This window comes from Alternaria atra (assembly GCF_907166805.1).
Source record: "Alternaria atra isolate CS162 genome assembly, contig: 28, whole genome shotgun sequence".
Taxonomy (NCBI): Eukaryota; Fungi; Ascomycota; class Dothideomycetes; order Pleosporales; family Pleosporaceae; genus Alternaria; species Alternaria atra.
Window position 1 is genome coordinate 3331734 of NW_025091326.1, and position 15159 is coordinate 3346892.

General features: G+C 52.3%; 7 protein-coding genes across 7 annotated transcripts; 3 read left to right on the forward strand and 4 right to left on the reverse strand.

Moving 5' to 3' along the window:
- Positions 1-4229: 4229 nt before the first annotated feature.
- Positions 4230-4660, forward strand: ALTATR162_LOCUS8111 (uncharacterized protein; the record flags this gene model as incomplete). Its single annotated transcript, XM_043315740.1, has 2 exons — positions 4230-4406; positions 4472-4660. 2 exons carry the CDS (start codon positions 4230-4232, stop codon positions 4658-4660), a joined length of 366 nt encoding a protein of 121 aa, XP_043171675.1.
- A 576-nt stretch (positions 4661-5236) lies between these two features.
- Positions 5237-6257, reverse strand: ALTATR162_LOCUS8112 (uncharacterized protein; the record flags this gene model as incomplete). Its single annotated transcript, XM_043315741.1, has 2 exons — positions 5237-6069; positions 6233-6257. 2 exons carry the CDS (start codon positions 6255-6257, stop codon positions 5237-5239), a joined length of 858 nt encoding a protein of 285 aa, XP_043171676.1.
- Positions 6258-6925: 668 nt separating this feature from the next.
- On the reverse strand, positions 6926-8597 carry ALTATR162_LOCUS8113 (uncharacterized protein; the record flags this gene model as incomplete). Its single annotated transcript, XM_043315742.1, has 3 exons — positions 6926-8056; positions 8105-8302; positions 8352-8597. The coding sequence occupies 3 exons, from the start codon at positions 8595-8597 to the stop codon at positions 6926-6928; spliced, it is 1575 nt and encodes a 524-aa protein (XP_043171677.1).
- A 537-nt stretch (positions 8598-9134) lies between these two features.
- ALTATR162_LOCUS8114 (uncharacterized protein) lies at positions 9135-11333 on the reverse strand (the record flags this gene model as incomplete). Its single annotated transcript, XM_043315743.1, has 5 exons — positions 9135-9823; positions 9871-10018; positions 10064-10656; positions 10711-11224; positions 11292-11333. The coding sequence occupies 5 exons, from the start codon at positions 11331-11333 to the stop codon at positions 9135-9137; spliced, it is 1986 nt and encodes a 661-aa protein (XP_043171678.1).
- An 820-nt stretch (positions 11334-12153) lies between these two features.
- ALTATR162_LOCUS8115 (uncharacterized protein) lies at positions 12154-12468 on the forward strand (the record flags this gene model as incomplete). Its single annotated transcript, XM_043315744.1, has 2 exons — positions 12154-12240; positions 12286-12468. 2 exons carry the CDS (start codon positions 12154-12156, stop codon positions 12466-12468), a joined length of 270 nt encoding a protein of 89 aa, XP_043171679.1.
- A 44-nt stretch (positions 12469-12512) lies between these two features.
- ALTATR162_LOCUS8116 (uncharacterized protein) lies at positions 12513-13993 on the reverse strand (the record flags this gene model as incomplete). The annotated part of the gene is made up of 3 exons (XM_043315745.1): positions 12513-13312; positions 13361-13814; positions 13862-13993. 3 exons carry the CDS (start codon positions 13991-13993, stop codon positions 12513-12515), a joined length of 1386 nt encoding a protein of 461 aa, XP_043171680.1.
- Positions 13994-14169: 176 nt separating this feature from the next.
- Positions 14170-14918, forward strand: ALTATR162_LOCUS8117 (uncharacterized protein; the record flags this gene model as incomplete). Its single annotated transcript, XM_043315746.1, has 2 exons — positions 14170-14318; positions 14372-14918. The coding sequence occupies 2 exons, from the start codon at positions 14170-14172 to the stop codon at positions 14916-14918; spliced, it is 696 nt and encodes a 231-aa protein (XP_043171681.1).
- Between the last annotated feature and the right edge of the window lie 241 nt (positions 14919-15159).

Below are 15159 nucleotides of genomic sequence, written 5' to 3' on the forward strand. Positions count from 1 at the left end.
ACCCGGTCGTTGGGCGGAGATTGGACCCAAAGAGGACTGATAACAAGTGCACGAGTTCCAGGCCTACGAGTAAAGACGAGGAACGAGTTTAGCAACATTCTAGCACACTTTCTAGAACGCTGATTGCAGTGCTGGGCTGCCTTGGCTGCTGCGGTTTTCTTCGGAACCAGCGCCGCTTTCCTTGCCAGCTGCCTCTATTGGCGAATCGAGGATGGTGCAGAGCAACCGTCTTATCTGCAGTCGGATGGCCGCGCCTACTTGGTGTAGTCTGGAGAAGCTCCTCACGTGCCCCGCCTCCATGTGCACCTGCCTGGCCAGGTCTAGCGCGCTCGCTTCCGTCATCTCCGCGTCGGTTAGCCCGAGACGCGATGCCTCTCCAACAATACTGTTTGTCAACCACTCCATCGGTGGCGCTGCGAGGCGCTGCAGTCCTGCCATTGCGAATACCGCGAATAGGCATGGCCAAGCGCTCGTGATTACGGCGTGTGCTGTCTTGTCGGGCGTAATGAGTACGGCAGCATTGTGTTACATTGCCCCATCTAACTTCGCATCCTGGCACGACAATCCCTCGCTCGTTTCAGTTGCCTCGATATCTGGACCCTTTTGCGCTCCACCATCCCGTTCGAGAACAACGTTATCAACGCGTGGGGGAGGATACTACCGAATCCTTTGCTTAAGAGGTGCGACGTCGCGCGTCTTTGACACTTGATTGCAAACGTACCCATCTAACCGGCAACGGCACCCAGACCCACCGTGCTGATGCCCGAAAAAACCACAATTTTTGCCCCAGGAATTGCGGCCAATTACGAGACCCCGCTCATCTGCTTCCCCAATGGCCTTAGCTCATATGTTGCCAAGTTTGCTTGGAATTTCTTCAGTGTCTTGGAACGTCCCATATCGGACCAGTCGACAGGTCAATCACAACACCATGATCCGGCAGCCTGGCGACCATACACAGGCCCGCAGGATGAAGGGTCCACCAGAATCCTCTATCGCAATATTGTCAAATTCAAATTGCAAACGCTCGGTTGTTCGCTATTAGCGCTGCTCCACTGATAACCAGCTGTCTGAGCTTCGTATGTTGGGGTGCTTCGATCCGCGTCTGGGACCACCCTAGGATCCACTGTCACCCACTGGCATCCACTTGGACCTGGATGCCAGATAACCTCATGCCACACCACGGCTACGGAGAGTGACGTTCCTCATGGTATTCGTCACCAGCCGCGAATGTCACAACGGTATAACCCGTACTTCGAGCAAAATCAGCCTACTGCGTTCTGACCACAGTGTGCCTTACGCGAGAAGTCTGACCGATTCTCTCGCCGCATAAGCGGCCGTGGTACCCAGTACGACATGCCGCTTGCACCGAGTTGGCGGTTTCTCAAGCAATATCGCCGAGGATGAGGCCTGTATGCGCATTTACACGCCTTTATCACGATGGACCCAGAATTTTGCGCATAATGATCCTGTCGCAACTAACCTGTCCAACGATGCTCATCAATCACACTACTTCTTTTGAAGATGGTTTATCGTACTAACAACTCGGTGCCAGCAGCCTATCGAGTTTGCGCTACAGCCACCAACCATAAACTCGTCCAACGGGATGGCAAGCTTATACGTCATTGATGCACCATAGGTTATCGCTATTCCATCCGTCATGACACCTCCCACAGTCTGATTTGCGCATCGGAAAGAATGACATCTTTTGAGATTCCTAGGTCGATCGTCTTCCAAGTCTGCTGTGGTTCTAACACACGCTTCGCTAGCACGACGACGTTGCGTTGCCACTATCTACCACCATTCTCTACATCCACGCCAATGAACCCTCTAGGTATACGTCATTCGAATCCTGGAAAGTTTACAGTCTACTTTTGACTTCGTATTGAACTGAGAGCTCAGCAACTATCGCCAGTCCGTCGGACCCGAGATACCGTATATTCTACACATCCATATGGCCTAACGCTCATTTTACATAACGCAATAAGCTGTCAGGCAAAGATCAGTCTCGGAAGACTTGGTCTTGAAGCCTAGATATCCCTATACGTCCTCCACCCAGTACTATATTACTCTCCCTATCGACTTGTCGGCCGTCTCTACCACCAACCAGCCGTTTCCACATTCCTCTCATTGTCCACCTATTCCTCTTTCCTTTCTTTTTCTCATCACCTGTATATTCATTCAACTCCTTCTGTCCCGTCAGGAACAACGATTGATAGAACTCTAACCTCATCATTTCCCGCGTTCTCACAATACTAGCCATGCTACCTTTCCTCTCTGCGATATCCCTTACAATGTCGTACACAGAAACCTTTCTCTTCCGTCCAGGGCAAGGAGTTGGTGTCCACGGGAACAGGAAGCTTGGAGTTGGGAGTGGAGAGGTGGTTGGAAGATGAGAAGCTGGTGAGAGAAACGTCGTCCTGGTTGGGATGGGCGTGGGCGTACGGAGAAATGTGAGTGCCGTTGGCGATATCGGACTATCAAACATGGATAGAGGGGACGCGGGTAAAAGAGGTGTTGCCTTTGGGAAAAGGTACTGTTGGTTTGTTGAGAATTCTGGCGGAGCAAGGTACGGATTTGTTGGTGAGCTCGGCGAGACTTGTGAGCGGATAGATGCGAATGGTGACGGTGTGTCTGGATCCCAGTAGGATAAGACTGGAACGGAGGAGCTTCGTCATCGGAGATGACCAACGCCGACATCAATGGGTAGGTTGCGCGCCGAGGAGTAGGGGGGCGGATGGTGCGCCATAGAGCTGTCGATGCAGTAGGTATGGTGAGTGAGGTTGGTCGAGGGCGGGCTGACGGCATAACCAGTACTTGAGTGTAGGCGGTTGACGGTGGGTAGCTGTAGAGGAACAGTGAAGGTCGAGTTTATTTACTTTCTCCTTGGCCTACTTCAACCATAATGCCACCTTGTTGATATACTTTTCGACAATCCCATGCAGGGTCAGTGTATTGGTTATTGACCAGGGACATACGCATGCTCCATGCTCGGAGACTGAGACTGAGACTGTGGGCGAGCACCCATGATGGAAACCTGAGTGTCTTGCAGGTTTATGGTGTTCTCGTGGTTCGGATTTTACGCCAAGTTCACAAGAAAGCTTCTGCAGCCGTTGACAAGACCCAAGCACAACCCCAAGCCTAGGTCAAGTTTCTCAAGCAGGTTGGGCGAGTATGAGAAATGGAACATGCATGCATTGGACAAGGATGGGCTGTGCGCTCGTAATGTTTCCGTGGCACTGAGACAAGGGTAGATATTGCATGTTAGATGAACGTGCAGTTGCAGACACGACCCATAGGATTGTCCTTGGCAAGGTTCAATAGAGCAAGTACTGAGCAACTAGACGAAGGTCTCGAAACTCCATCGTAGACACAGTGGATACATTCTTTTTCTTTGTCTCGTTGCCAGCTTCCGTATGGCTCCCTTGAAGGTTGTACTACACATCGCTTGCACTCGGTAGAAGTGATGAACATTGGAGATGCAGATCGAGTTGTTCCCATCGAGTCATTATGATGATTAAGAGATGTACAATGTAGATGTTCCACGGAAGATCATCCTGACCCAGAGGGTGGAGAACATGGCTGGACGGATGAGTCAGCAGCATCTGGGCAAGAAGAAGAAATGACGTCTCGCCAACGTTAAGCGCAGGCGCGAAATCCTCCGAATCAGGAGTTGCACTGATTGTTGTTGTTTTTGCAATACACAATCCGCAGAGCAATTTCCATCGACGACTACAGTGCAGGACGCTTCTCCGCAATCGCCAAGGCCCGCAATCTGCAGCTATTGACATCCAAACGGAAAGTTCGCGGAGCAGCCAAAGACCTTTGCGACCTCACCGACGCTGCCCCACCGTCGTCCGAGACACACCCAACATGCTCACACGAAGTGCACTGTGCCCAGCGAGGGCCTTTGCCAACCGCTTCCCGCCTGCGATACTCGCTCCCTCGTCCACGGCCGCAGCATCCTCTTTCTCCACATGCACACGACCAAACAAGCTCCAGCAACAACCGCGCAACAGCCCGACCACCACCCCTCGTACCACATTTCCCAGCAGGCTGATAGTACGACATGCATCGACTGCCCCCGCACAGCCCGTTGCCAACAACTCGCCCAGCGCACAACCCCAACTCACATGGAACGCCTTCTTCGCCCTACGCCGCACGCGCCGGAGAATCGGCCAGGCTTGCTCTGGAGTCGGCGCAGTGGGCGTGACCTATTTGGTCTCACCACCATGATTAACAATGGCTATGACGCCACGCTCTCAGCCCAACTTGGTGGTTTCGACCCATTCATGCTCATGGGACTGAGTACCTTGGGCATGATGGCTGTCGGATGGCTCATTGGACCTATTTTCGGCAACCAGGTTTTCAATCTGGCTTATAGGGGTGTGCTTGGCGAGTTCACGCGGGTAAGTTGAAATCCCATGGATTTGCATCGAGTTGACATGTCGAATACTGATACTGTTTGGTGTAGAAAGATTCGGCCTTCTTTAACCGTATCAAGCGCCACCGCGTTGATCCCACAGCGTCTTCATTGGCGAATCCACCCCCGGATTACTACGGCGAGAAGATTGGCAGCGTTGCTGGTTACAGACGTTGGTTGAAGGACCAGCGCGCATTCAACCTCAAGACGGGCAGATACCGGGCCACCAAGGCTTTGTAATTCAGTCCAAAGGGCCACGGCGTCTTGCAGACTGCATAGCTCGCATGACACAAGCCAAACATCAAGCTGGAGATTGATCTGGCGTAGCAATGTACGGACCGCATCAAAGAGCACAGGGGAAACAGGAAGGAACACCTCGGCCTCGGGATTACGTGAGCGGCAGATGTCGAAGGTGATTGAGCGAGGAGTAGATACATACTCTTCTGTTTTCATTATATGTCAATATATTTCAGCGATGATTCCATCTTCGCACCTTCTCATCTCAGCCCACTTTGTGTTTTCATTTGTTCCAAAAGAGACATGAGCAGTAAACATACATGTATACATATGTAAAAGTTTCGCTATCCTGATGAATCACATCTCCATCTCACGAATTCACATATCACATAACAGCATATAAAACACCAGATAGGCTGCATCAGAAGTCAAATTTCATCCTCACACGAACATACTACAATCTCGCCCTCCTCCTCACCTCCTCCAACACATCCACAACCCCACCCCTAACCTCTCTAACCACGTCCCCAGCTGGCATAACCTCCTTAACCAACCCCACTCCACTCCCCGCATATGCCGTCATTCTCCCCCATGCTCTCTCCACCCCTCATCACCCTTGCCCATCTCCTCCTTATACAACCTCGTATTTTCCTCCTGACTCATCCCCTTGTCCACCGCATCCACATAGCTCTGAGTAATAATCCCACGCGCATTGTGTGTCTCAGCCCAATTTGTGCCACGCAGAGAATCGTAGACTTTGGTGCGGACGGTGCTCTGTCCGCCGTCAGTGGTGCGCAGGACGGCGGAACGGTAACCCTGAGTTATATTGGCTTCTGGCGTAGCAAGGAGACGCGTCCCTAGGATACAGCCCGAGGCGCCAAGGGTGAGGGCAGCGGCGAAGGTGCGAGAATCGGATATTCCTCCTGCGGCTAGGAGCACAGGTTTTTGTCGAGTGTGGTCTTCTTTCTGCAAACACGCATCGATGGTGTCGTTGACTTCTGGTAGCAAGGTTACTATACTTGCTCCTTTTACCAGGCCGTGACCTCCTGCATCTGTTCCTTGCACGACGAGCACATCTGGTTGTACTTGTTTTACCGCTTCGACAGCTTCTTGGACACTACCCACTTGTACCCAGATCTTTGTTTCTGGAGATGCAGCTCTGCTTTTTTCTGCCCATTGTACAAGTGAGGCTGTGGAGGAAGGAGCAAAGAACCATACTGCTGCTGGCCGGTGTTGTGCGATGATGGGGATAGCCATTTCGAGATTCGCGCCCCAATTGATGAACCCAATGCCGATGGGCAAGATACCATTTTGCTTCTGCAATGTAGTACTTTTGAGTAGTTCCTTCGCGTGGCCAATATGAGACGCTAGATCCGAGACATCTGTTCCTGCGCCTATGAAACCAATTCCGCCTGTGTGAGTTTGTGAGTATGATAACGGACTAGTTACGTGTACTGGAGCGCGAGAAGAAAGAGAGAGAGGGAAAAAGCTTTGTACATGTATCTAATGTAATTCTCACCGCAAAAAGAGAGGAAGAACAGCAATGAAATAGTGCTCGTTTCTCATATGACTTACCGGCTTTGGATACTTCAACAGCCATGTCCGCCAAAGCGATTAGTCGCATCGGCGCACCCACCACTAGCGGCGTTTGAATCCATGGGTAATCTTCTTTTAATCTTTGGATGTCGTCCATATCTTCTTCCTCTCTACTTTCAATAGCCTCTACTTTTTTTGAACCCGTGTTTACGTGTACTTCGCTCTGTGTTGCACAAAATTGCGTCTTCCGATAGTGCTGGTAGAATCCCGACTTTGAAACTCTTTTCTTGTGTATTTTACTGTTACCGTAGACAATTTGATAGATCGGTAGGAAGAAGGTAATTATAGGAATGGGTATGTTGTGGTGAGCCCGACAACGCGTGTTTGAGTAATGGTCGAATGATGATGCATGTACCCCAAGTTCCGCTAGACCTACCGGAAGGTTATGACATCTCCTCGGCTATACCAACATGGAACCAAGTCGGCCTTATCCGCAATCAACTTTAACAACATGTTACACCTTTAAACGTATACGATACTATTATGTTATCTTCATTACATCTTTTCTCACATACTCTAAGGTATTAACTAAGTTACTAATCCCAAAGTCTATATCAGTATGAACAGAACCCAATACATCATGCCTGAAAAACCCCAATATCTACATCCGCCAATCATTAAGACCCCTAGTGCGTTATAAGAGGAGAAAAAGAAGAGAAGTCACTACAACTTCTACTGCCTCCTCTCCCATTCGACGATACCAGGAGCCAACGGCCTGGAGAACAAACTCGAGTAGTCGGTGCCAACAATGTCCTTGCTGCCACCCACATTCCTCAGCTTGAACTCGCGCACAAATGCTACGAGAATAGTCTGCAGTTGAAGGTAAGCAAACTGCTCACCGATGCAGCGATGCCTTCCAGCGCCGAAAGGCAGGTAAGGAGAGTTTGTTCCCTTGGAAACGACACCCCAACCATAATCAATCTTTTCTTGATCGGCATCGTCGCGCTCCTCGTCGTATTGTTGGTGCTCGGGGTCCCAGCGGTGCGGGTCCCAGACAGCGGGATTGACAAAGTGGGTATCGAGCAGAGCGGAGAAACCAGGCGAAGACATAAGAGTGTGCGAGGTGGGTACGACATAGTTGGTGCCGTCGACGACGAGGGGTTGCTTGACCTTGCGCATGATTGAGTGGATCGGGGCATGGATACGAAGGGTTTCCTTGACGACTTGAGCGTGGAGAGGTAGCTTCTGGAGGTCTTCGAAAGTAATTTCTGGGAGATCCTCACCAAGAGCAGACTTCTGCTCAGCGAGGAGTTCCTCTACCAGGTGTGAGTTCTGTGCCAAGCGGAGCAGGATCCATGAGATGGTCGATGAGGAAGAGTGTTGACCAGCCATGAGCAGCGCAATCATAATTCCGGCAATCTCGTGCTCAGGAACTGGTGTGCCGTCCTTGTACTTGCAGTCCATCAGATGCCAGATCATGTCGTGTGAGTCCTTCTTGGCCGCACCCGATCTCCTCTTGCGAACGAGTTCAGAGTATAGCTTAATCATCGTCTCTCGTGCGTTGTCGCGTGCGCGATTGTGAGGAAGCGGGGCCCAAGACAACATGAAGTTGACGGGTGAGAAGCCCATGTCGAGGTCGTGGTATAGCTCAGCGAACCTGGAATCGAACGACCTGCGGATCTCCTCGCCCTGGAGCGAACGAGAGGCGGTGTAGATGGTGAGTTCGGCCATGACCTTGGGGACGTTGAATGTACCCTTTTGTCCCTTGAAAGTCTCGTGGCGCTTCATGAAGTCTTCGCATTCTTGTGTGATGAGGGTAACGTAGGAGCGGAGAGCGTCTTGTGTGAGACCGTACTTGACGAACTGTTTTGGCGTTAGCATTTGGCAGTTAAGAGAATGAACAATGCGCACCTTCTTCTGCTCCATGAGCTTTGAGTTGGGGCAGTCATATACAACGTCCTTGCCGAAAACGGGTGTGGTGAGTGGGGAGTAGATCTCCTCGGCATTGACGTCCTTGATCTTTCCATTGAGGATGAAGTTGTTGCCAGTGGTATCCAGGCACACAGTCATCTTGCGACCGAGGAGAATGAAGGTGAAGACATTGCCATACTACTTCCAGTCAGTCATGTTCAACTGTGCAATTGCATCTCCTACACACCTTCTTCTGAGCGGCAAAGAAGAACGCATACGGGTCCATGCCATATGTGACGGTATTGCCAATCACGGGCAGCCAGTGGAAGACCAGAGGCGGCTCGTTGGGGTTCTTGAGCAACAGCTGCTTCAAGACATTGAGAACGATGGCGAGCAGGATAAAGGAGGCGAAGCCGGCGGCGGCGACGACGGGCGTGGACGAGTTGGAGGTAAAGTTGCCCACGGGGCCGGCAACATTGGCGAGGAGACCCATAATGCGCGACAAGAAGCAACAACAGAAGTGAAGGTGTTGTCGAAGGGCAACGTTGACGGGGAACGCGCCTCAATAAATTTCCCACAGGTTGAGGGCGCGCATGGGCCAGGCTATCCAATCATACGAATGAGTCCCCTTTGCCGTACAGGGCGGTATCCGACTGGATCGTCGGTATCGAGGGCTTGGCAGGGACGGCGTGCGGATCTTAGCGCACCCGCTCATAGGAGAGAATGGCACCACTGACAGACCATATGAACCAGATTGCTGTCATCGTACACTGCGTCGTGTCATTGGCCCAAGGGGCACATCACCTCATCCACAACCTAAAGCAGACATGATTATGGTGCAAGATTTACTCTTTACTACGCTATGCTGTGTAAAAAGACCCAGACCGCAGAACGTGTGCTTGCTGTTAACGCATTATTTTACACGTCCGCCTGTACTGCCGTAGAACTCCAGCCAACTAGAACGCCTCGAGTACGCCAGACGCCCCGCCTGAAACATCAAAGAAACACCACATCGTCTCCCAGTGCCATCTTAGCCAACTTGCCCTTTACTCTGTGCAGATGCAAGACTTTGGTCAGTCGCATAGCGGGAACCATCCTCCTCTTCAGAATACAGCGTCTGGTCGCCCTTACCACCCATCTCAACAAACTCCTCGGGGTGTCGCTCATCGGCAGGCCTCACCTCGGCCACGCCATGAGTCCTGCCGTTCATCTTTGTGCCCTTCTCAACTCCATTCTTCTCGTAGACCTTGACTGGATCTTGGCCTTCGGTACCCTTGATGACGCGAGAAACCTTGATGTCGTTGATGCTGCTGAGCATGGTACGCTCTCGTTGCACCTTGCGCTTGGAGAAGTCGAGCTTAGAGATGGCGCCCGTAAGACCATCTGTGCTGTCAGTGACGCTTATCTTGTCTTGCGTAGTCCACGGGTGCTCCAAGCATTGATCAATCGTTATTCGCTGCTCAACATCGACCGTGAGCATGCGGTCGATGAGATCTAGTGCAGGGTCGCCGACAGAGTCCCAGTACGGTGACGGATAATCGAAACGGCCCATCTTGATTTGCTGAGATAGCGTGTATGGATTCTCCGCGCTGTACAGCTCGTCTGAGAATGGCGGAAAGCCACACAGGCAAATGTACAGTACAACTCCTAATGACCAAACATCGACACCCTTGGTGTAACGTCGATGGTTAGAGTTTTCCAGAATCTCAGGTGCGACATCTGAAAAGCATTAGCACACCATCACGCATTGTAGCAAAGCAACATACACGATGGAGTTCCGCATAGTGTAGTCGTAAATGACTCCTCGCCAATGATTTTAGCAAGACCAAAATCGGCCAGCTTGATAGACAGTTCCTTGTCTGTGAGCAGGATGTTCTCGGGCTTGATGTCTCTGTGAACAATATTGCGCTCATGCTAGTAACCGTTAGCAAGGAACCACGCAGAAATTCGAACACTTACCAGGTACTTGACCGCTTGGAACAATTGCACAAACACCTTACGCGCCTCCACCTCAGTCAACTTCTGTTTCATGACGATCCAGTTGAACAGCTCTCCTTCAGTCGCCAACTCGAGAACAAGGTAGACGCCATCATCTTCATCAAAGGTGTCCTTGAGACAGAGCAGTGCCGGGTGGCTGACGCTCATCAACACGGCAATTTCCTGCTGTAGACCCTCGACCTTTGACTTTTCACCTGGACCAGTGCGCTTCTCAAACTTCTTCACGGCATACCGTACACCTGACGACTTTTCCGCGGCAAGGTACACTGAAGCGAAGTGTCCTTTGCCTAATTGTTCCTGCATGGTGTATTGCTGTCGGAATCGGTGGGTATTGCGCTTCAACGGGTATCTGAAGACGTAGCGGGCTTGGTCCAGAATGGCAATTTCGTCGCCTTCGCGCAATTCCCGCCGTTTGTTTCGTCCGACGAAAGTATCATTGACAAATGTGCCGTTGCCAGACAAGTCTTCGACCACGGCAACGGTATCGCCGCCCTTCTTCTCCATGAAGAACACACAGTGACGGTTTGAGACGGTCGGTGAGTTAAGAACTCGATCTGTGGCATCGTCAGGGAAGCGCTCCTACGAACAATTACGTTACCGTGACTTACCGCACTCTCTGTGACGACCGATAAGGTAACCACCGGAGGGAACACCTCGCTCCTGCTTCTCATTCTCGTAGTTTTCCTCCTGGCCTTTGTACTCGTCCTTGCTTACACGCTCCTTACCATCCGTCTTGCCAACGAGTGCGGTAGGAACGGGGCATGCCTCTCGCTTGCGCAAGACTAGGACATCCTCGGCCTGGCCTTCCATAGGCACTAGATAGCCCCAAACCTTTTCGTCCTCCTCATTTTCTACGGCGTACGTCCGGCTCTCGGGTGGGTAGACGAACTGCGAAAAGGGCTGCGTATCGGATGGGGGCGATGAAAGACCACCCTTTGCTTGGCTTGGCTTGCCAGGTGGGGGGCTCTCTGTGCCTTCTTTGTAGCCCTCCGAAGCGTCTCCGGTGGATTCCTTGTGGGTAACGGGCGAAGGCAACGGTCCCTGCTTAAGACGACCATGGGGAGGCGGCGACAAGCGCGAGTGGCGAGTCCTTTTGGGCTCAGCTTCTTCGCCCTGGGAGTACTACAGCAATTGAAGCGTCAGCGCCCATCCTATTCACACATATCGGGCTTGTACAACGGCGACATACGCGATTTCGCTTTAGCTGACTTTTCTCAGTTTGCGCCGGCATCTTGGACAACAACGGCGAGCAGTCGAGTTTCGACGGAGACGGGTCAATGCGGGCGCGTGTATTTCCAGTGTCTAGGTAGGCAGCATAGTGTTGCAAACGATGGAAACGAGTAGTAAGGGCGGAGAGTCTGGGCCGCTAAGCTCGACTGAGATTGAAAGACCGCTCAGCTGCCTCGAGATTGAGACGACCTTCCAGGCAGCCAAGCCCTGGAGCCGGGGAAGTCGCGTCCCACCCCTGCCGATTTGCGCGTGGCGAGACCGCGGCCTTGCTTGAGTGGCTCGGAGCAACCCACCGGCTGACTGTACACAGTTGCTTTGTCGCGAAGCTGTGTACCCATACATTTCACTCCAGTCATCCTATGACATTCCTGTATTCCATATTACTCAGCGTGAAGAAACATCACCGAGGAACATGATATCCGCTTTTCCTCATCTCGACGAAGCTGAGTTTGAGCGCGCCTGCGATGCCATGCAGCGGCGCTTCCAGCTCGAGGGTAGCGTGCAGGAAGGCTGGCTATCCGTGGAGAAGATCCACCGAAATGGGACCGTATATCTCAACATTACCACACATCTGCCGCGCCCTGCAGCATCACCTGCGGTGCATGATCGAGACGCTACTGAACAGGATGAGGTGGTAGAGCATGATGAGGTGGGTTGGTGCCCAAGATCTGCCGACAAGAGCTCAACCCAGGTAGGAGGCCCTTCACGACACTGTAGTACCCCAGGCGGTTGTAAACTACGATGTCGTCTTATCACACGTCTACCGTGTGCCTGTCCTGTATATCAGCATTCGTGACTCTCAACACCGGTATCCGCCGACAATGACTACGTTGTACGAGTATCTAGTCCCGCCGCAGTTCAAGGCCCAGACAGAGAACGTTGGTGTTATTGGAGCCATCACCATCACTGTGAGACGAGTGACCGCATGCATGGTACCAAACTGATCTTCCTAGGACCACCCGGCTACCAACAGACCTGTGTTTTTTATTCATCCGTGTCAGACGGCCGAGGTGATGGAGGCCTCTATTGACAGAAACATTACAGCGGATGAGTATCTGATGGTATGGATAGGAGCCATGGGAAAGGCTGCTGGCTTGCATGTACCTCTACAACTAGCAAGACCAAACGATACTTGACATTGCTACACGTGATTTACATTTCGTGATACAGTATAGTACACCTACAACCGCATCCGCACACTGGCCTTCTCCAGCTCGCCAATGTTCCCCATACCTGCCAAGCTCCACTTCTCCGTCACGAAGCCCTCGTTAACTTGGTGTCGTAACATGCCGCTTTCAGCATAGTACTCCATGATCGATCGGGCCTCTTCCTTGCTCAGCCCGCCGACGTTGATAATATCAAATTCCTTGGAGTCGCTGTGGAGGCCCTTGAGAGCCTCCATGACGCGTACGTCTACGTCCTTGTAGGGATTCCATTGTGGTAGCTTGTCTGCACCCTTTTGACGGGCTTCGGCTGCTTCGATGCAGTGATCCATCGCTGGTGAGGTGGGTGCGTTGGATCGTGATGTTGCGCCGAGCACCACACCGCCATTGGGTAGTTTCCTTTGGCCTGAAAGATGATCTACGAAATGGCGGACAAGAGTCAGGTCGTGGGCGTGAATGGGCTTCACTTCCGCAGACATGTACTCCGAGTGGCGCATGATGTGCGATAGACCGTCGACTGCAAGCAAAATAGGTGGACGACCGGGTAAAGACAGCTCATTCCATAGCGCAACAAAGACGGGCCATGATGCCTCAGGGTTGGCCATGCCAAGTGCAGCCAGCTCTTTCAGTGTAGCACCTGCAGGAAGCGGGAGAGGGAGTTCGGGCTGTGTGCTAAGTTTGGTCGCCGTGAGGAATGCTCCGTTGGACATGAGGATCTGCTGGAGAAGGTTCGCCGTGTATGTATCTTGGGTGTACTGCATCGGATCCGAGTTGGGAAGGGGTGCATAATCTGTGTGAGCGTTGACGATATCTTGGGCTGAAAGCTGTCAGTGCAATCCTTCTGTCCTAAAATCACAATCCGTACCTTCTGGGAGGTTAATCACAAACCAATCCCGCAGAAAACCCATAGTCAGACCCTGAAGCAACAATGTGCTCTTCCCGCTCATTCTTTGTCCAGACAAGATCCGTCGTAATGTCTTCTTGGAGCTCTCTGCCTCTTTGAATAGTCTCGCGAGTTCAATCGCCTCCTTCCTCATCAACACTGCCGGTCGTCTAAACAGACTCCATCCCTGGGTTGTCTTGAATGCCTCGACGGCTCGCAGCGCATCCACTACATTCTCTTGCGGTAGGCCCATGACCTTGCCCTCGTTTTGCTCGCTAAGAACATTGTCCTTGCTGAGGTCCCGGAGCGAGGAAACTTCTAATGCGTTGTCGTTGCTTAGAACGATGCGCTTGCGTTGGGCTTTCCGCTCTCCCTGTGCTGGCCGCTTGCCCGAGTCGCCTGCTGCTGCTCCCCTGCCCTTCTTCGTGTTGAGGGACTTGACACCCTTTTTGGGGCGGCGGTCATGCCCTTCTTCTTAGGTACGACAGCATAGCGGGCGGACGATGTAGAAAAGCAGGCTATCTGTGGGCGTAGCATGCGCGGGGTGACACAACTATGGGCGCCGGCATCGAGCGACAGTTGAGAGAGGCTCCGGAGGCATGTTGAAGGCGGCATGACGGGTAATCGAGGCTCTGACCCTCCGCAATGGGCGAATTGGAGATGCTAGAGACGAATTCTGTGATGGTCAGAGCCTCGGAGGTCCGCCGCTCGTGCACGGACTCGAAATTTATTCTGAACTTTTGGCAGGCGCGCAAAGTGAAATTCTACCAAAACCACTCCAACTACTCAAAATGTCAGACACAGAAATGGACGGCGGTGTCGCGCTAGGTGCAGCTTCGCCCACGCATTCCCAGCTCGTCGACGAAATCAACGGAGGCGCCATGGACGTCAATACCAACGGCGCAGCTTCCGTCGCAGACTCGACCATCTCAAGCCGACTGTACGTCGCATACTTGCTTTGTCCTCTACTTCACCTTTGCTGACTCAACAAAGACCCATCACTGTGAACAAGCCCACGCCTTTTACCTTTGACTTGGGAAACCTGCTCGCAAACGACCCGAACCCAGTCCCTGCCAGCGCCGACGAAGCCACTCTCGCTGCAACTGCCCGCGATGCCGCACAGGCCCTCATCAACCAGCTTCTCTCTACCTGCGAAATCAAGTCAAACTCAGAGGGCGTACACCTCGTACTCCCCGCGCCAACAACACCTCTACCCCGCGAAAAGCCTATTCCTGCAGCCGCAGAGAAGACTAAATGGGAGAAGTTCGCTGCTAAGAAGGGTATCAAGGACAAGAAGCGCGACGGCAAGCTTGTATACGACGAGGCTTCTGGCGAGTGGGTGCCCAAATGGGGTTACAAGGGCAAGAACAAGGAGGGTGAGAATGACTGGCTGGTCGAGGTTGACGAGAAGAAGGAAGCCAAGACAGGTACGGCTCACGACGCGAGGGCGGATAGTCGGAAAGAACGTAAAGAAAGAATCAGGCGCAATGAGAGGAAGGAACGAGCGAACAGCGTCAAGTCTCGAAAGACTGGTGCGTAAGCTCGAGCACTTGACGGTTGCGTCAGTGGGGTGAAGACTTTCAAAACGACTTGCATTGGGCGGCGTTACTATTACGACATGTATTCGATTTCATGGGCGCATCGGTTAAAAGCTTGCGAACATACACTGTTATTGACTGTTCCAGAGGCCCTAGCGTCGTCTCTCAGATACCACAAGTAACCGAGCAGTCCAATTTACCATTTTTGCAATTTCCTCACTCAAAGAACACGGCAAACCTGAG